This window comes from Myxine glutinosa, chromosome 11 (genome assembly GCF_964187855.1).
Source record: "Myxine glutinosa chromosome 11, kmMyxGlut1.1, whole genome shotgun sequence".
In the NCBI taxonomy this organism is placed as follows: domain Eukaryota; kingdom Metazoa; phylum Chordata; class Myxini; order Myxiniformes; family Myxinidae; genus Myxine; species Myxine glutinosa.
In genome coordinates this window covers 122,830,366-122,857,933 of record NC_136271.1, presented here as the reverse complement: position 1 = coordinate 122,857,933, position 27,568 = coordinate 122,830,366, and the positions used below count along the sequence as shown (strand labels likewise).

The 27,568-nt window shown below is 44.3% G+C and overlaps 2 protein-coding genes across 3 annotated transcripts in view; both read left to right on the top strand.

Annotated features, from left to right (window-relative positions):
• The window catches only part of LOC137436273 (uncharacterized), a 100,105-nt gene extending 72,928 nt beyond the window's left edge, over positions 1-27,177 (top strand). The window contains exons 4-6 of the mRNA XM_078765929.1: positions 15,281-15,411; positions 16,633-16,777; positions 25,922-27,177. Of these exons, the coding sequence (XP_078622055.1) occupies positions 15,281-15,411; positions 16,633-16,777; positions 25,922-26,675 (1,030 nt within the window). The 3' untranslated portion in view covers positions 26,676-27,177. The remainder of the gene's footprint in view (positions 1-15,280; positions 15,412-16,632; positions 16,778-25,921) is intronic.
• CDKAL1 (CDKAL1 threonylcarbamoyladenosine tRNA methylthiotransferase) overlaps positions 1-27,568 on the top strand; it is a 612,415-nt gene that overhangs the window by 381,731 nt on the left and 203,116 nt on the right. The window lies entirely within an intron of this gene.

The window sequence follows — 27,568 nt, the reverse complement described above, 5'->3', positions numbered from 1 at the left end:
GTCATCTTCCATCTGCTTGGAAATCTGCCAACATCACCGCTTTGCACAAAAAGGTGCAAAAACGGATCCCAGCATCTACAGACCAATCAGCCTTCTCCCAATTATCAGCAAAGTCATGGAATCCATCATTGCTTCAGATATGAAATCTTTCCTCTTCTCCAATGGCTTGATCTCTGATCATCAATTTGGTTTCAGACCTGGACACTCTACTCTGGACATGCTGCTTCTGCTTTCTCAACAATGGATGGAGGTCCTCAATGCCAAACAGGAAATTAGAGCAGTCTCCCTTGACATATCACGTGCCTTCGATACGGTCTGGCACCCCGCGCTGCTCACCAAACTCTCCTCTTTTGGTATCCATGGAAATCTCCACGCATGGCTGGCGGACTTCCTCTCTAGTCGTAGTCAACGTGTGGCCCTGAATGGGTTCCTCTCATCTCCTCTTCCTGTTCAGGCTGGAGTTCCACAAGGCAGTGTTCTGGGCCCTGTGCTTTTTCTGGTCTTCATCAATGATCTCTCTGACTCTCTTGAAAATCCTCTGTATCTCTTTGCTGATGACTCTACTCTCTGTCGCTCCATTCTTGATCCCTCAGATCGGCAGTCTGCAGCCTCCTCACTCTCTGCAGACCTGGACAAAATCACAGACTGGGCAAACAAGTGGAACATGTCTTTCAATCCTGACAAATCTCACACTCTTACGACGTCTCTCCGAAAAGACCGACTGGACAACCCTCCCATCCACTTTCTGAATAATCCTCTCCAAGAAGTTCTGTCACTCAAGCTTTTGGGTCTCACTATCTGCCATGATCTTTCCTGGGAAAACCACATTTCAAATCTGGCCTCCAAGGCCAGTCTCCGTCGACTGGGCATCCTCCGTCGTGCGAAGTCCTTCCTTGGCACACCTGAGCTCCTCACCACATACAAGGCTTTCATCCGCAGCTCCATGGAATACTGCTCTCCCCTCTGGGCTGGTGCTCCTGCCTCACACCTAGCTCGTCTTCACGCTATTGAAACCAAAGCATTCTGAATCATTGGAATCTCCCGCGATGGAGTTAACTCCAAGGGCCTCTCACTCACTCACCACAGGCAGGTTGGTGGTCTTTCCGTCTTCTACCGACTCCTCTCTGGCCTTGCCCCCCCCAGCTCTCTCTGGGCTCTGTCCCGCAAATATTCCTACAGGTCGCACAAGATCTGCCTGCAACCCTCTTATGGTCAAATTGCCAAAATCAAGACTCTCTGCTCACCTTCACTCCTTCATTCCTCTTTTCTCCCGCCTCTGGAACAAACTCCCTCACTCCCTTCAATCCCACTCTACCCTCCAGGTCTTTAAAACAGCTGTTCACCACCATCTCTTATCTTCCCCCATCCAAAACCTTGATCTTTTCTACCCCCGCTAATTTCACCCCAATTCCACTTTTTTGAAATACCAACTTCTGTCCTGGAAGTCCTTGGTGTCCTTGTGTTTTATACTTCTCCCTCCCCCCCCCCCCCTTCCCACGCCTCCTCCCCCCAAGCCCTCTCCCTTCCACACATCTCCCTGCTCTCAAATGTTGTGTTTGTGTGCTTCCCCTTCTCTCCCCATCTTGTCTTCTGCTCCCTCTTTTTATATATTTTGTTTGTCTGGTCGATTTGTTTGTGAAGTAAATGTTAGCTCTTTCACGAGCCTCGATTCAGTATACAAAAAACAAAAAAAAACAAATCCAGCGCGGAGAGAGTCCGAATAACGCCAGGAACGCACAGATAGGGAAATGGCCGAGACAAGAAGAAGCCAAGAGAGCCAAGAGACAAAATGCCGTACAGCGCATCCTCTTGTCCCCTCGCGTGTGTCGTCAAGTCTTGCTCGCCCCCAATCAGAGCCTCGTCTCTCGACCTCTCGAATCTTCTCAATGCATTGGTGCTTTCTCCTTGGCCAAGTGCTTCCTGCCACCATGTCACGCCACCCTTGTGGCCAACCACCAGTCCTTCCCTTCCTTCCAATCACAGGGCAGTTCTCAGTCCCTCCTATGGACCAATCAACAGTCCTTCTGGGTGTGGCTCCCAGCCTGCCACGAGGCTGGTTGCTCGGCCAGCTGGTGGTGTGGCTGGCTGCGGCCCCATCGGCGGTGCCCCGGCCTGGCTTCCTGCCTGTTTTCCATAGTCGTTGTGGTAAGGGAGGGGAATTATTTAATGTTGCACTAAGGACCTATCTAAGTGTTTATATGAGTGCGTTGCCATAAGGGACACAGGTTTGACGACAGAGGGGACGACGAACAAAGGAATCTTATCCATAATCCCTGCACTATTTAGCATGCCCTGCTCCCACATCAATACAGCTTATACCGACAAACCGGACTAAACATAGAACTTCTTACAGGTAGACTCCCTATCACGACAGTCGGATACCTACCTATACAGATCTATCTGGCTCTAGATATTGCTCTACCCAAATTCATAACAATATATATATATATATATATATATATATATATATATATATATATATATATATATATATATATATATATATATATATATATATATATATATATTCATATCGTCATATAGTCTTATAGTAATATATATAATGTTGCGGATCTCGGACGTCGGCTCTCCCCTTATCAAGGGGAGGGGTTAATCCCCTTGTCCTTTTATCTGGCCGACCCGGGTCCTGGAAGTTATAACGTCCTTCCCGGCGCGGCGTTAGGTCGGGTTTGTTAGGCCTAGCGGTTCACTACTACCTAATTACTAACGCCGACCGGAAACGAAGGAATAACTCCCACTCGAACCACGGATATGATGGAAAATGCCGAGCGGATAGCAATCCACGATCCGAGCCGTTAACAGGGACTAAACCAGATTATGGCGGTTCCGATCGCGCCACGTTTACCCAATGAGAGAAAAGACGGATGCGATCGAATAAGAGGAAACCCAGAAAATAGGAAGAGCAAAGATTGGTTTATTAACAATTTACAAGAAGGAGAAGAGGAAACGAAAGAAATGTGCAGGAGGAAGAGGAAGACGAAGCACACAGAGCAGCCTTAGACAGTCTTATTCTTAATACCCCAGACAAACGGGCCCGTCTCAGACACTCACACGGGGATTGTAGATGGTTGATGGTCACCAACGCGTCCAGGCTCCAGCCCGGCTCCGGTCCAGGCTCCGGTCCAATGGACGAAACCCGGCAGGCAGCTTCGCATATAGTTGGAACGCGACCGGACAATCATATAACAGGGGGAAGAAAGCTGGTACGCTGCGTACGTAATATGCGTACTATCGCGCCAAACGCCCCCTCTCCAATGTCCTGTTAATCAGCGCGCTTCCTTGCAGTCCTCACAGTCCTCCCTTATGAGCGCTCTCCCAACCAGTTCTCTTGCAATCACGACAGTCTTCTACGCGCAGTTCTTTCACAAATGTGCGCTCCGTATCAGTCCTCTTGCAATGCGCGCTGCCGTATAAGTCCTGGACAGTTCTCTCATCAATGCGCTCTCTCCCATAAGTCCTGTAAAAGGGCTTTGCGTTCGCGCTTATATAAGTCAAGCAGCGATCACTACACGAGCCCAAAAACCACGCCTCTCAGGCGATCCTACCTCAGCCCTGGTTGGCTGGGCATCGCTTACCGGCCACGCCCTGATGGTGGGTTGACGTGGCCACACCTTCTTCCTGGCGCTCCGCCCCCTTTCTCGGGCCTCACCTCATGGCTTATGGCGGCGTTGAGCAAACTCACGGGCAGCTAAGGCTGCTGCTGCTGGCCGAGGCGCGTAACAATTTGGGAGGGCCATGGGGCAGACTGGAGGGCGCGTAATGGCGTCGCTTGGAGAGGGAGGCTGCCAAAATGAACGGAATGGGGCCTACTTCTTATTTGATTGACACAACGCAGATTCAACTATTGGAAACACGGCCTTATCTAAACACATACTAATGAAATAACTGAAGTCCTATGGTGACCTACGTGTTGCTTGTGGCCTACCTATGGGGTGCAATCTTTAACCTTTTAATGATGTCATATTTATAAGTGTGGGTTCTCAAAACTGCAACACTATATATATATATATATATATACATATATATATATATATATATATATATATATATATATATATATATATATACACATATACATACATATATATATATATATATATATATATATATATATATATATATATATATATATATATATATATATATATATATATATACAGTCACGTGAAAAAGTAAGTGCACCCCATGTAAAGTTTTGACTTTTTCAACATATTTCAACATACAGCTATTTGATCTTCATTTCAACAATATTGAAAGATAAAGGTTGTATAATAAAATAAATATCATGAAACATTTACATTTTGTAGTCCATTGTATAATTTAAATACACATAAATGCAAATTTTGCATGTGGAAAAAGTAAGTACACCCCTACATTTATCACTACTTCAAATACCTAAAATTAGAATCAGGTGCACCAGCTCAGGTGCAAATGATTAGAACATCGTTGGAGAGGATCTTGGAGAAACCTGTCTTATTTAAACCTCAGACATTTCGTTTGGTTTGCTCTTTGTTGGCGAAGTGTGCGGCGTCACCATGCCTAGATCAAAGGAGCTCTCTGAGGCTTTCAGAAAGAAGGTTATAGATGCCTACGAGTCTGGGAAGGGATTTGAAAAGATCTCCAAACAATTTGAAATCAATCATTCGACTGTCCGGAAAATCATCTAAGAGTGGAGAAGATTCCAAACAACTGCCAACTTGTTCAGGCCAGGCCGCCCCAGCAAGTTCAGCCCGAGAGCAGACCGCAAGATGCTGAAAGAAGTCTCTAAGAACCCCCAGAATGTCAACACGGGACCTACAGGTAGCTCTTGCCACTGTTGATGTCAAAGTGCATGAGTCTACCATTAGAAAGAGGCTGCACAAATTTGATCTACATGGGAGGTGTGCCAGGAGGAAACCTTTCCTGTCCAGAAAGAACATCAGGGCAAGACTAAAGTTTGCCAATGGACACGGAGGCAAAGACCAGCACTTGGGAACAATGTGCTTTGGACAGATGACTCAAAGGTAGAGATATTTGGCCACAGTACCAGAAGACATGTTTGGCGAAAACCAAAGACAGCATTTGACCACAAGAACCTGATACCAACGATAAAGCATGGTGCTGGAAATATTATGGTTTGGGGCAGCTTTGCTGCATCAGGGCCTGAGCAGCTCACCATCATAGAATCCACGATGAATTCTTCATTGTACCAGAGGGTGCTTGAGGATAATGTGAGGCCATCTGTCGGAAAGTTGAAGCTCAACCGAAGGTGGACCATGCAACATGACAATGGCCCTAAACATACCAGTAAATCCACCAAAGAATGGCTGAAAAGAAAGAAATGGGGGGTTCTGGAATGGCCAAGTCAAAGCCCGGATCTAAATCCCATCGAGATGTTGTGGGGGGATTTGAAACGAGCTGTGTATGCAAGAAACCCCTCAAACATTGCACAGCTGAAAGAATTCTGCATGGAGGAGTGGGCAAAAATTTCTCCCAGTCGATGTAAGAGACTGGTAGACAGTTATAAGAAATGCCTACTTGAGGTTGCTTCTGCCAAAGGGGGCAATACCACCTATTAGAGCCAAGGGTGTACTTACTTTTTCCACATGCGAAATTTGCATTTATGTTTATTTAAATTATACAATGGATGACAAAATGTAAATGTTTCATGATATTTGTTATATTATATCACCTTTGTCGATCAATATTGTTGAAATGAAGATCAAATACCTGTATGTTGAAATATGTTGAAAAAGTCAAAACTTTACATGGGGTGTACTTACTTTTTCACGTGACTGTGTATATATATATATATATATATATATATATATATATATATATATATATATATATATATATATATTATATACTGACTTGGCATTTAATATGGAATATTTTTTTTTCCTTGACTTGGGTTTACTTTCTTAACTCAGTATATCAATCTGGTGAGTTTCTTTTACACTTTGGTGATTTATTTGTTAAAAGAACCATGTCACTGATTGTCTCTCGCAGCAAGAAGTCAACAACAGGATTATATCACAGGTGGCGTGGCAAAATGTACGGACAGGTGCATTTGATGATTGGCTTCACAGTCGGGTATACAAGGGTTGTTGCGTTCTGTATTAGTGGAAAACAACTGCTGCACGTCTCCAAAAGTTATTGCCGCTTCCTCTGGAGATGGTCCGTCAACTCGACAATGCTGTTTGTCATGGAGTGGTGGCTTTACGAAATTACGGCATGAAACAGCGTGCTATTGCTCGGCAGTATGGCATCACTCAAGGTCAGGTGTCAGAGATCCTGAAACAAAATGCTCAGAGAGGTGTCCCTACTCCAATACCGAGGCCAGGACGTCCCTGCAGAACCACAAGGAGGGATGATCGCCAGCTGCACTGGTTAGTCCGCAATGGCCGTACCAAGTCAGGTAATCGGCTTAGGGCTGAGTGGCAGCAACTGACAAATGTGCCTGTATCCAGAAGGCTAGTCAACCAATGACTGGTTCAAGCAGGCTATCATGCCAGGCGTTCCCTGAGAAAGCCACGCCTGACCAGACAACACCGCCAGCGCCGATTGCAGTGGGCCAGAGAGCACCGTCAATGGCAGCCAGGACACTGGAATCATGTGATCTTCAGTGACGAGTTTAGATTTCTCGTCTATCGTCAAGATGGCCGCGTCTGAGTGCACAGACAAGTGCATGAAGCCTACAACAAAGATTGTACAGTGCCAAAAGTCCAAGCTGAAGGTGGTGGGGTGACCGTTTGGGCTGCTTTTCATGCAGGGGGCAAAATTGACCTGATTGTTCTGAATGGGAACTTGAACCAGTTCAAGTACAGGGCCATTCTGGAAGAAACATTGCTTCCATTTGCTTGTGCAGCCTTTCGAGGAAACTGTCTTCCAAGATGACAATGCACGGCCTCATCGTGCTCGCATGATCGAACACTTTCTTGCTGACCGTGGTGTAGAGCATATGGAGTGGCCTGCCATGTCCCCGGATATGAATCCGATCGAGAACTTGTGGGCAGAATTAACGCGTCAAATCGACCACTTGGACCAGCAGCCGACCTCTGTGCATGAATTGCAGCAGGCTATTGTCACTGCATGGCAAGCGATTCCTGTCCAAACCTTGGCAAATCTCGTGAACAGCATGCCTCAACGTGTACGTGCTCTCATGAATGCTCGTGGGGGTTACACGAAGTACTGAACTGTAATTTTACTGTCCGTAATCCCAGTCATAATTTAAGTTTTGTTTTTGTTAAAAAAAATTTTGGCTAATGTGCAAAATAAAGAGATACTTCTGGAAAACGTACAGAAGTTTAACACAGTACTGTCCATGAATTGAGTTCGATATCAGTTTACATCACTTTCAAGGATCAATTTATTTGTTTCGAAATGTCAAATGTGGTTTTTGTTTCTTTTAAAGGTCACATTAACAAAATCTAGAATAATTTCAACATAATTCCAATGAACTTTTGGTTCTAAGACATCTTGAAAAGTATGTTTACCCCCACAAAAAAAATATTCCATATTAAATGCCAAGTCTGTATATATATATATCTCTATATATATATATATATATATATATATATATATATATATATATATATATATATATATATATATATATGTATATATATACACAGGCAGTCCCCGGGTTACGAACGAGTTCCGTTTTTAAGTCTGTCTGTAAGTCGAATTTGTATGTAAGTCGGAACAGTTACGTACGGTTCACATCTAGTGTCAATTAGTCAAATGTTTGTCTTGGTATATAGTATATATTTTACCTAAAACATCTATAGGTATAAAAAACATGAAAGAAACATTTTTTAACAGTTTAGATAGAAATGAAAAGATAATGATTAACGGTTAACACTTGTTCTCGTTCCAATTGATGTCTTGCAAACCTTGAAACGATCATACCTTGATATATCTCTCCGAGATGATGGGCCTGGTGTTGGAGAGGATGGATCTGGTGCTGGAGAGGATGGACCTGGTGCTGGTCAATTTTCTTAAAGTAAACATCAAGGGTGGCTTGAACAGAGCTTTTCTCATATTTCTCTTGTCTACCGCTCCCCTTATTATATACTTTGTGTGTCTGTTTGATTTTTTTCTGTGTGATAAATATTAGCTCTTTCACGAGCCTCGATTCTGTATACAAAAAAAAATATATATATATTTTAAAAACAAACAAAAAAAAAAACACTTTTTTTAAATAATAGGCTTGACGGAGGTCGGTACGTAAGTACAGGCGTTCGTAAGTCGGGTGTTCGTAACCCGGGGACTGCCTGTATGTATATATATATATATATATATATATATATATATATATATATATATATATATATATATACTGTATATATATATATATATATATATATATATATATATATATATATATATATATATATATATATATATATATATATATATATATATATATATATATATATTGTATACTGAATCGAGGCTCGTGAAAGAGCTAAAATATTGTCTAACATATTTTCGCGCAACTCCGATTAACACCAGAGTTGCGGATTGCCGATCACGAAGGCTTTAACTCCGAGGCGGAAACTCAATGGCGGATTCCAAAACCTAAAACACCCAAGCGCACGGAATGGAGGGAAGCGGCGAGAGTCCCCACAACCTTAACTGTGAAAATCAACCACCCAATAAACTGCGTTCAGATATATGTACAAAAATAATATAAGGGTTTATTCCGGAAAAGGCAAAGACAGTAAAAGCACGCGCCGGTAATGAAATAATCCTAAATCGGGATCCCGCACACCAGATATCAAAGACAAGACGAGGGATATGAATTAATAAAAAGAACACGTTATGTTAAATCGTAAAATGTGGTGTGAGCTTATCTGTCCGTCGTCCTGTATTGTTTGCCGTCCACCACGGCTCCGTTCGGCCCGATGTACCCACGAGGCCTCGCTCCAAGCTCCGATCCTCTCGCCGCCCACGAGGTCCGTGCACCAAGCTCCAAAAGCACCCAACGCAGGCCAGCGGTTTCACACAAGGTCGATCCCCACACGAAGCACGAAAAGACAGAAACAGAGAGAACGCAGGTGTGACTACACGTCTCGTCCTTCCAACTCGCTTCTCAACTCGACTCTCGCTCAATGGCGTTCGGCGCTCAACTCTGTCAGGATCGCACCGGGACTGTAATGCTCGACAACTCCACTCAACTCCTGTGCACACAAACTCCTCCTGCTCAACTCGACTCAGGAATGGAACTCGACTCTCTCAGTCCTCCTGCTCAACTCTACTCAGGAATGGAACTCCCAATTGAACTGCCAGGGCCAGGAATGAACTGCTGCACACCGTCCTGTCGCGTCTCAACTCCACTGCTCGAAATGGCGTCTGGCGCTGTTAATATCTCCGGCCGATGACGTCAGCTTTGGCGCACTGTCCTGCCAATCAGAGCCACCACCGACTCGCCAGCTCACCCCTGTGCACGCCCACTGCGTCACTCTCACTCCCGCTCCTGCTCCTTGTGTTTTAGCACGTGCTATGCGAGGTGGATAGGCCTCGCGGAGGTGCAAATGGTGGCGGCCATTTGTGGCAGTGTTCTGGCCTGCTTTCTTTATATGTCATGTCAGGGGGGAAGGGCGTCATTAATGTTGTAATAAGGGATCCTAACCAAGTGTCTATGTGGTCTGTAGTGCCATAAGGGACAAAGGTTTGATTAACAGGTGAGACATACAAGGGCTCTACGCATTAACCCCTACACTACCTGTCACTCGAATCTCCTGGTAGATTCACAGTTATACACCTTAACCGACAAAACGCCTACACATGGACTTATTGTGTTCCTTACCACGACATCCCGAAGCATGGTACCTACTCAGATCTACTCTGCTCTACATATATCACTACCCAAATTCGTAACAATATATATATATATTGTCAAGGCTCGGTAAGAGCGAACACATTAAACACGAAAACATGCACAAACACATAAAACATACAATGAAGGGAGTGGGAGACAAGAGGGGGAGAGAAGGTAAAGCCCACCAGCACAACAACAATAGAGAACAAGAAAAAGAGCAATCAGAGATTGCAAACCCTCGCCAGGATGTATTTTCAGTGGTTTTTAAGGCTTTTGTGTTAAAACTTAGCTCTTTCACGAGCCTCGATTCAGTATACAAAAAAAAATAATAATAATAATAATATAGCGGCCGAACCACGTGACCGATGACGTCATCATTTTTTTTCTAAACGAATTTATTCCTTGATTATGCTCAAGAAATTTCATCTTGATCGGATAAAGTTTTGTACTTGTCGAATTATGACGTCATAATGGAGGCACCTATGACATCATCATTAACATATTTTATTCCCCATGGAGAGTTCTTTACAATGAGCAATGTCACAATTTTTTCCATTCAGCGCTTTTGGAGATATAGAGGTGCAAATTTTTCGGTTTTTCCAAGATGGCGGCCGAACCACGTGACCGATGATGTCATAATTATCATTAAAAATTTTTACAGGTGGAGTTGCACCTATGGTGAAAATTTCCTGTCAATCAGACCAACAGTTGCGGACAAAATCATATTTATTCTGTGCGGATTCTGTGCGGTTAGGTAACCAAAGTAGAGGAAGTCAGTAATCAAAGTAGAGGAAGACAGTAACCAAAGTAGAGGAAGTCAGTAAGTAACCAAAGTAGAGGAAGTCAGTAATTAAAGTAAAACAAGTCAGTAACCAAAGTAGAGGAAGTCAATAAGTAACAACCAAAGTAGAGGAAGTCAGTAACCAAAGTAGGAAGCCAGAAACCAAAGTAGAGGAAGTTAGAAAGCAAAGTAGAGGAAGTCAGTAATCAAAGTAGAGGAAGTCAGTCACCAAAGTATAAGAAGTCAGTAACCAAAGTAGGGCAAGTTAGGTAACCAAAGTAGGGGAAGTTAGGTAACCAAAGTAGAGGAAGTTAGTAACCAAAGTAGAGGAAGTTAGGTAACCAAAGTCGAGGAAGTTAGGTAACCAAAGTAGAGGAAGACAGTAACCAAAGTAGAGGAAGTCAGTAAGTAATCGCAGTGGAGGAAGTAAGTATAAGTAACCAAAGTAGAGGAAGTCAGTAATTAAAGTAGAACAAGTCAGCAACCAAAGTAGAGGAAGTCAATAAGTAACCAAAGTAGAGGAAGTCAATAAGTACCCAAAGTAGAGGAAGTCAATAAGTAACCAAAGTAGAGGAAGTCAGTAATCAAAGTAGAGGAAGTCAGTAATCAAAGTAGAGGAAGTCAGTAACCAAAGTAGAGGAAGTCAGTAAGTAACCAAAGTAGAGGAAGTCAATAAGTAACCAAAGTTGAGGAAGTCAGCAATCAAAGTAGAGGAAGTCAGCAATCAAAGTAGAGGAAGTCAGTAACCAAAGAAGGAAGTCAGTAACCACAGGAGAGGAAGTTAGTATAAGTAACCAAAGTAGAGGAAGTCAGTAATCAAAGTAGAGGAAGTCAATAAGTAACCAAGGTAGAGGAAGTCAGTAACCAAAGTGGAGGAAGTCAGTCAACAATGTAGAGGAAGTCAGTAAGCAAAGTAGAAGAAGTCAGTAACCAAAGTAGAGGAAGTCAGTAAGTAACCAAAGTAGAGGAAGTCGATAAGTAACCAAAGTAGAGGAAGTCGATAAGTAACCAAAGTAGAGGAAGTCAGTCAACAATGTGGAGGAAGTCAGTGACCAAAGTAGAGGAAGGTCAGTAACCAAAGTAGAGGAAGTCAGTGAACAATGTCGAGGAAGTCAGTGAGCAAAGTAGAAGAAGTCAGTAAGTAACCAAAGTAGAGGAAGTCGATAAGTAACCAAAGTAGAGGAAGTCAGTCAACAATGTGGAGGAAGTCGGTAACCAAAGTAGAGGAAGTCAGTAACCAAAGTAGAGGAAGTCAGTAAGCAAAGTAGAGGAAGTCAGTAAGCAAAGTAGAGGAAGTCAGTCAACAATGTCGAGGAAGTCAGTAACTTTAGCTTCAGCATGATGTTTGCATTTAGAAAAGCTCTCATGAGATCTTTCTCAATAGAGAAACAGTGCTACCCAGAACTGACGTTAATGTAGATATGTTAAAATCCTCGTGACAGTGGCATACGCTCTACTTGGGAGGTGGTGGGGTGTAGGCCCCTGTACTAATGTTTTGTTATGAGGCATGGGGCTCCCTTCCTATGTGATTCCTCGTTTTATAGACCTTGTACCAGATCCTCTGTAAATAACTACGTGACACTTCATCACCTATCTCAGCTGCTTCTGCTCTTTCCTCTTTGTATCCTGTTTCATTTGCTTTGTAACTCACCCCTTTCTCTGTGTCGGAAGTGCTTTTGCACAACCTTTTATCCTTTATCATCCCTTCCATTTTATATTTGCTCTCAAATATGCTGCCTCGAATTTTCCTGTCTCAATAAAACTCTTTCCTCTCCCCAACCTACCTGCCCCGGAGCCCGGACATTCAACACATGTCAACACATCAAGCTGGGTGGTGGCTTTGAGTAACTGCACACAAATATTGATATTTTCTGTTTTACATGGTCCCTTCATTACCTGCGCCACTAAAGGTGGATGGAGGTTATGTTTTCACCCATGTCTGTTTGTCTGTTTGTTTGTGAACAAAATATCTCAAAAAGTTGTGGACAGATTCGGACGAAATTTGGCAGAGATGTAGCGTATGTGACAAGGACGAAATGATTAGATTTTGGTGAGGATCCGGATACGGATCCGGCTACTATAAATTTTTAAGTGATTCTTCACCACTGGGAGATGGGGCGAAAAACTATACATCGCAGGATATCTCAAAATGTTGTTGATTGATTTGGACGAAACTTGGTGGACCGGTTGGGTGTCTGACAAGGAAAATTAGATTCTATTTTGGTGAAGATCTGAAAGTGGATTCGGATATGAGAATTATTTAATTTTCTAAGTGATTCTTCACCATTGGGAGATGGCGCCAAAAACGATACATCGCAAGATATCTCAAAAAGTTGTGGACGGATTTGGACGAAACTTGTTGGACAGGTTGAGTGTGTGACGAAGAAGAATCGATTCTATTTTGGTGAAGATCTGAAAGTGGATTCGGATATGAGAATTATTTAATTTTCTAAGTGATTCTTCACCATTGGGAGATTGGGCTAAAAACGATACACAGCAGGATATCTGAAAAAGTTGTGGACGGATTTGGACGAAACTTGTTGGACAGGTTGTGTGTGCGACGAAGAAGAATCGATTTTATTTTGGTGAAGATCTGAATATGGATTCGGATATGATAATTATTTAATTTTTTAAGTGATTCTTCACCATTGAGTGATATGGCCAACCAGGTGGAGGTATGCTCTCCACTGAGTGCAGTTCTAGTTGAATATGGATGTTGGGAAGGCAGGTGCATGATGTGACAAACACATGAATAATTATAATGAATTCTACCAATAAACAGCCTAAAATGTACAAAATGCATGCCGAGAAATAGTAACGCAGTGGGTGCGGTTTAAATGATTTAAAAAGGAGTTTCACAGATTGAGGAATCAATTTAAGAGACGACTGGCGGGGATGGCAGCTCAATGGGTGAGCCGGTAATGACTTTCATATTCCTTTGATGGGGATTCAATTCAAATGGCTTTTCAAGGGCAAGGTTTCACCTTTGTCTCCTCTCTCTCATAACAGAATTTGATCTGTCTACGTGGCAGGGGGAGAGCTGTGTAGGTGGTGGGGTGAAGTGGGATCGGATACTCTAGCTTCCTGTGAAATGGTCACACTTTGTAATTTCCCCCCCCCCCCGCCCCCACCAATTATGGAAGTGGGGGATAACAATAATTGCATGACTACAATGGTAGTTTGAATGAATGACGACTCAAATAGTCTATTTACTCGTTATCTTTTAGGTTGGCTGTAAACATGCTTGGTGCTCCCATCCGAGCACGTAGCTCAAGAAGTTATGAAAATATATTTAAATCTCATATACTGTTATTACGTGGAAAGGTGGAGGGGGGAGAGGAGGTGTGATCCATAGATAGAACGTGGTAAGACTTTAGATTGGTCCGTGTGCTTGAGTAGGGTAGAATTATGCCTGTGTTAGGGATCTGTTAGAGGTAAGTCATTTGTAATATGTGCACTGAGAGGGCAGTGATTCTAAATGATAGAGCTGAATAGGGTAAGGGTGTATTTTGAAAAACCTCATGTACATAGGAGGACAGGTGGAGGACTTGAGCACAAAAAGGCACATGGAAAGTGCTATATGCACTTTAAAAGGACATCATGGGCTGCTTGGCCAAAGACAGCAGGCCACAGTGGCGAAGCGGGCGGTGTTAATTTGGTTGAGAGAAGAACACTTTGACGAAGGGCCGCCGCACATGGCGGGAGGGGGCGAGGTGGGGTGCGGGGAGGGGGTGAGGAAGAGATGACGCCATCTACTAACAGCGGGCAGCCAAGACCAACGACAAGACCGAAAATCCAACACGAATGCGGGCCTGGGGCCTTCGAGGCCCCACATAAATGTTGTTGTACTACTATGTTATATGATTATTTTCTTGATATAAGCCTCATTATATGCTCCTATAACTTGGTTACAAATAATTCAGTGACAAAAATATGAAAATTAAAAAAACTTTACACGAATACATTCGTGGGGCCTCCGGGGCCCAGTGGCTGCATAGGTGTAGGATTTTTGACAGTTGTGGACATATACATTCTAAATAAAAGGATCAGTGAATCATATTTTTTGACCAAATAATCTTCCATGAGCCTCAACTTTTTAGAGAAAAAAAAGTTGAAAAACGAAGAACAAAAAAAAAAATTTGCAAAAAAAAAAGAAAAGATTCATTATTTGTATGGGATTCTTCCAACTAATAGGATCAATGATTCACATTTTCTGAGAAAATACACATCCGTGAGCATCGACTTGGATTGTAAAAGGATATGAAAGAAAAAAAATCTATAAAAAAAAAATCTATAAAGTCTAGCCTTCCTGTGTTTGTGATTGATTGTGAAAAGCAAGTGACGTCAATCATGCTCCACCATTGGCTACAAAACACTCCAATCGATTCGAGCTCCTCATGAGGTAAATGTGTCTCGTGCCCCCTCTACCATTCACTACAGGTGCACATGTGCTGATTAATGGACATTATTGTCGGGCATCAATTTTGGTGAAAATTTCCATTTGATGATGACATTTTTTGTATTTTACTGCCTTGTGTTTTATGCCCCTGCAATATCCTCGCTGGAAAGGATTATGAATAATGCATGTGAGAGTATGTTATTGAAATCTGCGATCCGCAGAACACCGACGTGGTGGCTGAGCGTGCCCACACATCTGTGCCCATGCGTAGGTGCCAACCAGGATGGGAGGGGGAGTTTTGTGAGCGCTGCACCTCCTACCCTGGCTGTGTACATGGCTCCTGCCAGCAACCATGGCAATGTAACTGTGAGCCAGGCTGGGTGGGCCGTTTCTGCAACAAAGGTAGGCATTGCATCGAAGCATCGCCATCATTAGATACATGTCTGGGTAAAAATGCTGTTACAATATTGCCATTCAGAGGTAGTCACGATTGAACATAATCTTTTGTCTTTTGGGACTACCACTGGTAACCTGTAACTAGATTGCTAAGTGACAAGCTTGGTTTCTTCTCACCAAAAGTAAGCTCTATTAATATAACAGCCAACGTTGTTGTAATCGTAGAAAATAGCCCCAAGTGGGGTGACGGTCATCTCTTGAGGTTGTAGTTCAGACCTCTGTGGATTTGGGGGGGCCATCTTGGAGCCACCTGATCCCCTGGGAGCCCCCCTGATCCGAAATCGAAAAATATAAGACCGAGCGATCCTGTGGACCATCGAGTAGAAGGGCTGTATCGGGTTTCAGAGCAATCGCTTGGTAAATAACAGAATAGGGATCCGGAATTTGGGGGGGGGGGGGTAATCTTCCCCCTTCCCCCCCCCCCCCCCGTAGATCCCCCCATAATCCTAAGTCGAAGAATCGAAGCCCGAGGAATTATGCGAGATACTGTCTTGTATTCATGTGTCAAGTTTCAGAACAATCAGCCAGGTGAAACGGGGGAGCAACGAAAATAGCAAAAAGTAAACGGATGGATGGACAGATGACCGAACGACAGACGAACGGACGGACACAGACATCCGGACATCAGGACACATTTTATAAGGTGATCTCTTCGAGATCGAGATGAGATGACCTGAAAACTCTAGTGGAGGCCTTGAGTATATTGGTGAGGTTCAAAACATCCATATATTGCAACTCGTGAATGTGTTTCAGACTTTTGTAAATATGTGTGTATATATGTGTGCGTGTGTGTGTACGTGTGTGTGTGTGTGTGTGTGTGTGTACGTGTGTGTGTGTGTGTGTGTGTGTACATGTGTGTGTGTGTATGTGTTTGTGTGTGTGTGTGTACGTGTGTGTGCGTGTGTGTGTATGTGTACGTGTGTGTGTGTGTACACGTGTGTGTGTGTGTGTGTGTGTGTGTGTGTGTGTGTGTGTGTGTGTGTGTGCGTGTGTACATGTGTGTACGTGTGTGTGTGTGTACATGTGTGAGTGTGTACATATGTGTGTATGTATATGTACATATACATATACATAAAATATACACACCTGTATGTACTGTATTCCTGATTTGAAATAATTCACAATCTGATGTTCAAGCATTAACGTTTCTGCACCATTTCCATACAGATCTCAATCATTGTGCCAACGCACAACCATGCAAGAACAATGGCAGCTGCATGGACAATGGAGCTGGCAGCTTCACTTGCCTGTGTCCGCCTGGTTTTACAGGCAAGGTGTGCGAGAAGCGGACTGGACCTTGCTACATGCTCGGGTAAGAAACTGCACCCAATGAATTATAAACACTGAACTCCATCTGTGTGCATTGTGAATCTTCATCAGACACTAATTTAATACCATTTGATGGACGGTGTTCATCGCAGCAGTAAAACTGAACATGCAACATGAGCTTACGGGTCGTGATTCAGAATCCCATGTCTGATCTTTTGCCATTACTAACTATAAGCGGCTCGGTGGATAAATAACGACATTGCTGACAATCGCACGGCCCACGTTAGAACCCGCCATTGTTCCTTCGTATCCATTCGAATGAAATTGTTGAGATGTGATTCTTGTGTGACAGAGAAAACGCGACATAATGGACTCGAGATAGCTCATAATATCCATTGTGTTCGGATGCAAATGGGTTCGGAGAGCATCAGTGTCTCTCTTCATGCTTCCTTAATGCATGAATGAAATCACATAATTATTGAGACGGAAAATGAGATTTGTTCCTATAAATATATTTCATTAACCTCTTGAGTGCATTCAGAAAACGAGATCAGCTGCATGGCATCGAGAGATCACCAAAATAGGCATCGCACTCAACCGCTGGCAATTTCATCCTTGTAACACTTGCTGGCAATTTCATCCTTGTAACACTTGCTGGCAATTTCATCTTTGTAACACTTGCTGGCAATTTCATCCTTGTAACACTTGCTGGCAATTTCATCCTTGTAACACTTGCTGGCAATTTCATCCTTGTAACACTTGCTGGCAATTTCATCCTTGTAACACTTGCTGGCAATTTCATCCTTGTAACACTTGCTGGCAATTTCATCCTTGTAACACTTGCTGACAATTTCATCCTTGTAACACTGCTTATTTCATCCTTGTAACACTTGCTGGCAATTTCATCCTTGTAACACTTTTTTTTTTCTTTTTTTTTTGTATACAGAATCGAGGCTCGTGAAAGAGCTAACATTCACTTCACAAACAAATCAACCAGACAAACAAAATATATAAAAAGAGGGAGCGGAAGACAAGATGGGGAGAGAAGGGGAAGCACACAAACACAACATTTGAGAGCAGGGAGATGTGTGGAAGGGAGAGGGCTTGGGGGGAGGAGACGTGGGAAGGGGGGGGGGGAGGGGGGGAGGGAGAAGTATAAAACACAAGGACACCAAGGACTTCCAGGACAGAAGTTGGTATTTCAAAAAAGTGGAATTGGGGTGAAATTAGCGGGGGTAGAAAAGATCAAGGTTTTGGATGGGGGAAGATAAGAGATGGTGGTGAACAGCTGTTTTAAAGACCTGGAGGATGGAGTGGGATTGAAGAGAGTGAGGGAGTTTGTTCCAGAGGTGGGAGAAAAGAGGAATGAAGGAGTGAAGGTGAGCAGAGAGTCTTGATTTTGGCAGTTTGACCATAAGAGGGTTGCAGGCAGATCTTGTGCGACCTGTAGGAATATTTGCGGGACAGAGCCCAGAGAGAGCTGGGGGGGGGGGGCAAGGCCAGAGAGGAGTCGGTAGAAGACGGAAAGACCACCAACCTGCCTGCGGTGAGTGCGTGAGAGGCCCTTGGAGTTAGCTTCATCGCGGGAGATTCCAATGATTCTGAATGCTTTGGTTTCAACAGCGTGAAGACGAGCTAGGTGTGAGGCAGGAGCACCAGCCCAGAGGGGAGAGCAGTATTCCATTGAGCTGCGGATGAAAGCCTTGTATGTGGTGAGGAGCTCAGGTGTGCCAAGGAAGGACTTCACACGACGGAGGATGCCCAGTCGGCGACTGGCTTTGTAGGCCAGATTTGAAATGTGGTTTTCCCAGGAAAGATCATGGCAGATAGTGAGACCCAAAAGCTTGAGTGACAGAACTTCTTGGAGAGAATTATTCAGAAAGTGGATGGGAGGGTTGTCCAGTCGGTCTTTTCGGAGAGACATCGTAAGAGTGTGAGATTTGTCAGGATTGAAAGACATGTTCCACTTGTTTGCCCAGTCTGTGATTTTGTCCAGGTCTGCAGAGAGTGAGGAGGCTGCAGACTGCCGATCTGAGGGATGAAGAATGGAGCGACAGAGAGTAGAGTCATCAGCAAAGAGATACAGAGGATTTTCAAGAGAGTCAGAGAGATCATTGATGAAGACCAGAAAAAGCACAGGGCCCAGAACACTGCCTTGTGGAACTCCAGCCTGAACAGGAAGAGGAGATGAGAGAAACCCATTCAGGGCCACACGTTGACTATGACTAGAGAGGAAGTCCGCCAGCCATGCGTGGAGATTTCCATGGATACCAAAAGAGGAGAGTTTGGTGAGCAGAGCGGGGTGCCAGACCGTATCGAAGGCACGTGATATGTCAAGGGAGACTGCTCTAATTTCCTGTTTGGCATTGAGGACCTCCATCCATTGTTGAGAAAGCAGAAGCAGCATGTCCAGAGTAGAGTGTCCAGGTCTGAAACCAAATTGATGATCAGAGATCAAGCCATTGGAGAAGAGGAAAGATTTCATATCTGAAGCAATGATGGATTCCATGACTTTGCTGATAATTGGGAGAAGGCTGATTGGTCTGTAGTTGCTGGGATCTGTTTTTGCACCTTTTTTGTGCAAAGCGGTGATGTTGGCAGATTTCCAAGCAGATGGAAGATGACCTTGAGCAAAAGAGAGGGTGAAGAGAACAGAGAGAGGGAGTGAAAGAGCGGAAGAACAGGATTTTAGGACCCGTGGGCTGATGCCGTCAGGTCCAGTTGCAGAATCCGAGTCGAGGGTTGACAGAAACTTTTCCACCTTGTCAGGAGGAAAGGACACAGAGTCCAGGAGCAGCTGGGTACGACTGGTTACGGTGGGTACAGAGAGGGATGGGTTTGGGACACAAGATTTAGAGGCAAACACAGAGTTGAGGCATTCAGCTTTTTCATGTGCGGAGTCAGCCGTGTGGCCATTTGAGGTGAGGGAGGGGATGGAGGGGGAACAAACACCAGAAACAGATTTGACCAGACGCCACCAGGATTTGGAAGAGGGAGACAGATAAGAGAGTTCGGTCCTGAGAACGGAGAGATATTGTTTCCTGGCTCTCCTGAGGGTGGACACACACTTGTTTCGGGCTTTGTGAAAGGAAATGAGATTTCCTTCCGTTGGATTTGCTTTCCAGGAGACGAACACTTGCTGGCAATTTCATCCTTGTAACACTTGCTGGCAATTTCATCCTTGTAACACTTGCTGGCAATTTCATCCTTGTAACACTTGCTGGCAATTTCATCCTTGTAACACTTGCTGGCAATTTCATCATTGTAGGGCCGGGGGAGGTGAGGGGGGCGGGGGAGGTCACATCAGAGCCGTAGATAGAGAGAGTTCGGTCAACCCAGTTTCAACTGGTCTGCCCTATGATTGGTTAAGCGCTGTCATGTGATTCACAGGCGCCATGTTGTAACCCAACCTCCGTAACTAGCAGAACGCGCATCGCATTGCATGCATTCGCTTAGTGGAAGTTGGGATGGATGAGGGGAAGGAGGGATGGATGAGTGGAAGTTGGGATGGATGAGTGGAAGTTGGGATGGATGAGTGGAAGTGGGGATGATTGAGTGGAAGGAGGGATGGATGAGTGGAAGGAAGAATGGAGAATGAGTGGAAGGAAGGATGGATGAGTGGAAGGAAGGATGGATGAGTGGAAGGAAGGATGGATGAGTGGAAGGATTGATGGATGAGTGGAAGGATTGATGGATGAGTGGAAGGATGGATGAGTGGAAGGATGGATGAGTGGAAGTTGGGATGGATGAGTGGAAGGAGGGATGATGAGTGGAAGGAGGGATGGAGGAGTGGAAGGAAGGATGGATGAATGGAAGGAGGGATGGATGAGTGGAAGAAGGGATGGATGAGCGGAAGGATGGATGAGTGGAAGGATGGATGAGTGGAAGGAAGGAGGGGTGGATGATGAGTGGAAGGAAGGATGGATGAGTGGATGGAAGGATGGATGAGTGGATGGAGGGATGGATGAGTGGAAGGATGGATGAGTGGAAGAATGGATGAGTGGAAGGAAGGAGGGGTGGATGATGAGTGGAAGGAAGGATGGATGAGTGGATGGAAGGATGGATGAGTGATGGATCTTCCACTCATCCATCCCTCCTTCCACTCATCCATCCCTCCTTCCACTCATCCATCCCTACTTCCACTCATCCATCCTTCCTTCCACTCATCCATCCTTCCTTCCACTCATCCATCCCTCCTTCCACTCATCCATCCTTCCTTCCACTCATCCATCCCTCCTTCCACTCATCCATCCCAACTTCCACTCATCCATCCTTCCACTCATCCATCCTTCCACTCATCCATCCTTCCTTCCACTCATCCATCCCTCCTTCCACTCATCCATCCTTCCTTCCACTCATCCATCCCTCCTTCCACTCATCCATCCCAACTTCCACTCATCCATCCTTCCACTCATCCATCCTTCCACTCATCCATCCCTCCTTCCACTCATCCATCCTTCCTTCCACTCATCCATCCCTCCTTCCACTCATCCATCCCAACTTCCACTCATCCATCCTTCCACTCATCCATCCTTCCACTCATCCATCCATCCTTCCACTCATCCCTCCTTCCACTCATCCATACCTCCTTCCACTCATCCATCCCTCCTTCCACTCATCCATCCCTCCTTCCACTCATCCATCCCAACTTCCACTCATCCATCCTTCCACTCATCCATCCATCCTTCCACTCATCCCTCCTTCCACTCATCCATCGCTCCTTCCACTCATCCATCCCTCCTTCCACTCATCCATCCCTCCTTCCACTCATCCATCCCTCCTTCCACTCATCCATCCCTCCTTCCACTCATCCATCCATCCTTCCACTCATCCCTCCTTCCACTCATCCATCCCTCCTTCCACTCATCCATCCCTCCTTCCACTCATCCATCCCTCCTTCCACTCATCCATCCCTCCTTCCACTCATCCATCCCTCCTTCCACTCATCCATCCCTCCTTCCACTCATCCATCCCTCCTTCCACTCATCCATCCCTCCTTCCACTCATCCATCCCTCCTTCCACTCATCCATCCCAACTTCCACTCATTCGCAACTGACTAAACAATGTATGAAACTCAGGAACATAAAAAGAAACCCGTCCCTAATAGCAGTAAGTTGCATGCACGCTTGAACGCACGCGCGCGTGCCCTTGACCTTGGGTAACAACATGGTGCCTCTTGTTTAGTTGGCCAAACTCTCTCTATCTACAGCTCTGGGTCACATGGTTGTGCATATCTACAGGGTGGCCTGAAAGTGACTTTACCCCTCCCCAGTAAACCTTTAAATTTACAATACAGGCATTATGTGCAGGACTGTACTTACAATAATTAATCAGTCATTGCATCTGTATACATTCCATCATTCAGACCTTGACCTAATTTTTAATGTCATGACCTAATTATAGACATTTTAACATTTTTCACAATAACTTTCAACTGAGAGCTTCCCTATATAGTCTAGACTTAGAGGAAGGTGTGCTTACACTTAATGTACACCATAACGCTTCGGCTTAAAGGGCAAGGTCAAATGGTGTTCTGAAAAAAAAACAAAAAAAACTTTTTTTGTCATCGCTAAATTTTGCCAATGCGGAATCTGAAAGACCGCTTGGCCTTCCAAGATGCTTTTGCATCATAATAGAGAACCTGCATGGAAGTTGAGCACCTGATTTTGGATTCGTGTCCATGACCTACTTTTTAGCCCGTCCTCCACGCAGCGGGAGCCGGGATTTTTTTTTTTGTATGTACAAGATCGAGGCCGTGTAAGAGCTAACATTAATCACAAAAAACATAAACAGACACATAAAACATATAATAAAGGGAGCGGAAGAAAAGAAGGGGAGAGAGAAGGAAGCACACAAGTACAAGAGTAGAAAACAGGGACATCAGGAGATCTGTGGAAGGGAGATCTGTGCCCTCTGGCTTGGGGGGAGGGAGCAGGGGAAGGGGATGGGGTGGGAGAGGTAAAAACAAATGGACACTGCAAGGACCTCCAGGAAAGAAGTTGGTATGTCAAAAAAGTGGATCTCGAGTGAATTAACGGGGGTAGAAAAGATCAAGGTTTTGGATGGGGGAAGATGGTGGTGGATAAGAAATGGTGGTGAACAGCTGTTTTAAAGACCTGGAGGGAGGAGTGGGATTGAAGAGAGTGAGGGAGTTTGTTCCAGAGGCGGGAGAAAAGAGGAGTGAAGGTGAGCAGAGAGTCTTGATTTTGGCAGTTTAACTATAAGAGGGTTGCTGGCAGATCTTGTGTGACCTGTAGGAATATTTGGGGGACATAGCACAGAGAGAGCTGGGGGAGCTAGGCAGGAGAGGAGTCGGTAGACGACAGAAAGACCACCAACCTGCCTGCGGTGAGTGAGTGAAAGGCCCTCGCAGTTAGCTTAATCGCGGGAAATTCCAATGATTCTGAAAGCTTTGGTTTCAACAACGTGAAGCCGAGCTAGGTGTGAGGCAGGAGCACCGGCCCAGAGGGGAGAGCAGTATTCCATTGAGCTGCGGATGAAAGCCTTGTATGTGGTGAGGAGCTCAGAAGTGCCCAGAAAGGACTCCGCACGACGGAGGATGCCCAGTCGGCGGCCGGCTTTGGAGGCCAGCTTGGAAATGTGGTTTTCCCAGGAAAGATCATGGCAGATAGTGAGACCCAAAAGCTTGAGTGACAGAACTTATTGGAGAAGATTGTTGAGAAAGTAGATGGGAGGGTTTTCCAGCTGATGTTTTCGGAGAGACATAGTGAGAGTGTGAGATTTGTCAGGATTGAAAGACATGTTCCACTTGTTTGACCAGTCTGTGATTTTGTCCAGGTCTGCAGAGAGTGAGGAGGCTGCAGCCTGCCAATGTGAGGGATGAGGTATGGAGCGGCAGAGAGTGGAGTCATCAGCAAAGAGATAGAGAGAATTTTCCAGACAGTCGGAAAGATCATTGATGAAGACCAGAAAAAGCACAGGGCCCACAACACTGCCTTCGGGAACTCCAGCCTGAACAGGCAGGGGAGATGAGAGAAACCCATTCAGGGCCACACGTTGACTACGACTAGAGAGGAAGTCCGCCAGCCATGCGTGGAGGTTTCAATGGATACCATAGGAGGAGAGTTTGGTGAGCAGAGCTGGGTGCCAGACCGTATCGAAGGCACATGATATGTCAAGGGAGACAACTCAGATTTCCTGTTTGGCATTGAGGACCTCCATCCATGCTTGAGACCGCAGTAGGAGCATGTCCAGAGTAGAGTGACAAGGTCTGAAACCAAATTGACGATCAGAGATCAAGCCATTGGAGAAGAGGAAGGATTTGATATCTAAAGCAATGATGGATTCCATGACTTTGCTGATGATTAATTAATTATGCAATCACTGATAATTAATCACTGAAAAGATGATAATTTTTCAATCACTTCTATGTTTCTGTCCGTCGGTCTGTCCAAGCCGTAACTTTTTTTTACCATTTGAGCTTTTGTCCTCAAATTTTCAACAAAACTTTATTATGAGAATATGGAGAAGGCAAATTAATTATTTGGTCAAAAGGTCAAGCCCCAAGGTTGCATAAAATCGTCAGTTTTCATCCGATTGACCTAAAATGTTAAAAAAATTTATATATCGGGTCACTGAATTGGTTCACCAATAAAACGCTAGAAGGCGATTGTTTTGAGGTTAAAAGGTCAAAGGTCAAGGTCACAAAAGCATCAACTTCCATCTTATTGACTTGAAATTTGAGCAAGATTTGCATATTGGGTCACTGAAGCCTGTCACTTTTGAGGTCAAAAGGTTCATGTCGCCTAAAATCGTCTATTTGTTTGTGTTGCTGCTGTTTTCGTCATGTTTCGCTCAATGAAGAAGTCCAAATACAAAGCGGACCCGGACGGACTTTGCATTTATCAGATGCTTACTATTTTCGGATTGTGACCTAATTCACAAAAAAATCACCATTCGGCATTCGCAGTTTCGCCATTTACCGCATGTGGAAGCATTTACTGGTTCATTAATTTCTCAACATCGTCGTTGTTATCAGCTCGAGCATCATCACTGATACACTGATAAAGGTACACTGATTTCACGCAGTTCGACTCCCATAGTTTTGCGGCCTGCCCCATCGAAATAAAATTTCTGTGCAGCTTTTGGGGTCCCTGCACATGTACTAAAGTGGGTGGGAGTTTTCATAAAATTTCTCAAAACAATTTTTTTTTCTAGATTTTGGCCTCCCACCCCACCTACACTTTGCTAGTATTAAATGAATCTGTTAAATTGTTATTTTATTTGGAATAAAACAGTGCAGTAGATTATCAGTTGCAATGTGTGGTTTGCTGTGATGGTTGTACGCAATAGTGAGCGAGATAGAAGCAGAAATAAAAAGCAGTACTGAAGGAAAAGATCAAACTGAAAACTTCATCTCCCGATGTCCCTGCTCTCAAATATTGTACTTGTGTGCTTCCCTCTCTCTCCCCCAGCTTGTCTCCCGCTCCCTTTATCATATGTTTTATGTATCAGTTTGTCTTTTTGTGATTAATGTTACCTTTCACACGAGCCTCGATCTTGTATACAAAAAAAAAATGCTCTTTTCTCCCGCCTCTGGAACAAACTCCCTCACTCTCTTCAATCCCACTCCTCCCTCCAGGTCTTTAAAACAGATGTTCACCACCATCTCTGATTTTCCCCCATCCAAAACCTTGAGCTTTTCCACGCCCGTTAATTCACCCCAGATCCACTTTTTTGAAATTCCGACTTCTTTCCTGGAAGTCCTTGCAGTGTCCATGTCTTTTTTTACCTCTCCCACCTCCCCCACCATTCCCATGCCTCCTCCCCCAAGCCCTCTCCCTCCCACAGATCTCCCGATGTCCCTGCTCTCCATCTTGTCTCCCGCTCCCTTTATCATATGTTTTATGTATCAGTTTGTCTTTCTGTGATTAATGCTAGCTCTTACATGAGCCTCGATCTTGTATACAAAATAAAATAAAATAAATAACTGGATGGTGCAGAGGTATTGCACTTACCTTTGATTTGTCTTGTCTGGGTTTGATTCACGACCCAACTATAAACTAGGATCGGTGCTTCGCAGACTAATTGCTTCACAAAGTGTGCCGTCCCTCAAATGGACATTAGGCCGGATGTCACATGATGGATGTTGTCACATGAAGTAGGACAGACAGATTTGGGGATGTACCGCACAATGCCGTTGCCTAAGTTTGTCTGTTCCTGCAGGACTCCCTGTCTGAATGGCGGAACATGTGAGGACGCAAACGGATGGGCGGAAAAGCACACCTGCATCTGTCGTCCGGGGTATTTGGGTGAGCGCTGTGAGCTTACCGCTCAAATCGACGCCTGTTCGGGACTCTGTGCCAACGGAGCCCGATGCCATGTGCTTCCGGGTCATGGTCCACGCTGCGAATGCGCTCCAGGCTTCGGTGGGCGTCTTTGCATGAAACACCTGCCATGTTCTTCAATCCCTCACGATGCGCCCTGTGTCAATGGAGGGAAATGTGCGGATGTTATGGACGGGACCTTCCATTGTATCTGCCCGTGGGGATTCTTTGGCAAGAGGTGTGAACAACATACAGACACGAGAGTAGCAAATATTACAAACAATTTGTTGATCCACAATGAAAAGGTGAAACTGGAGTCACCAGCACAGCACAAGCAAAGCCTGTTGCACATTACACTAATGCAGACCCAAGCTGATCATTGGGGTGCGTACTCAAAAACATGGTGGCTTGTCTTAGGCTTGCTCGCCACATTTGTCTTGATGGTGTTGGGTAGCGTTACAGGGATTTTGTACAATGCACGCTGCGGGGCTTGGGCTACGAGAGTTCTTCGCTCGAGTCGGTTGCCCCCGCTTGAAGGACAACACGATGAGTTGTTACAAGACAATCTTGTATGTCCTGCCCGACTCAAGCTCACAAACCAGCAACGAGCTGCTCAAACAAGAACGACAACTCCACTCAAAGAGCTAGCATGATGTTGAGCATCAGAAGGACTTCAACACCATCGTTCACCCAAGGGTAGCTGCAAGCTGAGCTCCATGCCCATTGAGGAGATTTATTGTGTCATTCACATATATGTCATTCACATGACAGAATTAGCTGAGGATACCTATCTGTTAACTGGTGGATGTTAAAGATCTCACTGCCTTTCAACAAAGAGCAGGCGAGTTATTGCCGACACCCTGAAAACAAAGCACTTCCCCCAACCAGTCCTAACACAGAAAGGATATTGACACCTGTGTAGCCAGGTAAATGCCACCATGGCACACGCAAGTTAGAGAGTTAACTCTGAGTCTGGAAGGTCGATGGTTCAAACCCCATCCAAGTCATACCAAAGAGTTTTAAAATGGTACGTGCTGCTTCCTTGCTTGAATCCCAGCATTTTAAAAGTATGGAGCATGGACAAACAATACTTGGAGGGCAATGGTAAACCTCCCAGTACAACCCCCGTCAAGAAACAGCTTCGGCAACAACTATCTGCAGAGTACTACACATAAAAAATTGATACATATATGTGTGTATTTATTTATACATATATGTGTATATATTTATACATATATGTGTATATATTTATACATATATGTGTGTATATATTTATACATATATGTGTGTATATATTTATACATATATGTGTGTATATATTTATACAAATATGTGTGTATATATTTATACATTTATACAGTGTATATATTTATTTATACATATTTATACAAATATATACATACATATTGAAAGATAAAGGTGATATAATATAACAAATATCATGAAACATTTACATTTTGTCGTCCATTGTATAATTTAAATAAACATAAATGCAAATTTCACATGTAGAAAAAGTAAGTACACCCCTACATTTATCACTACTTCA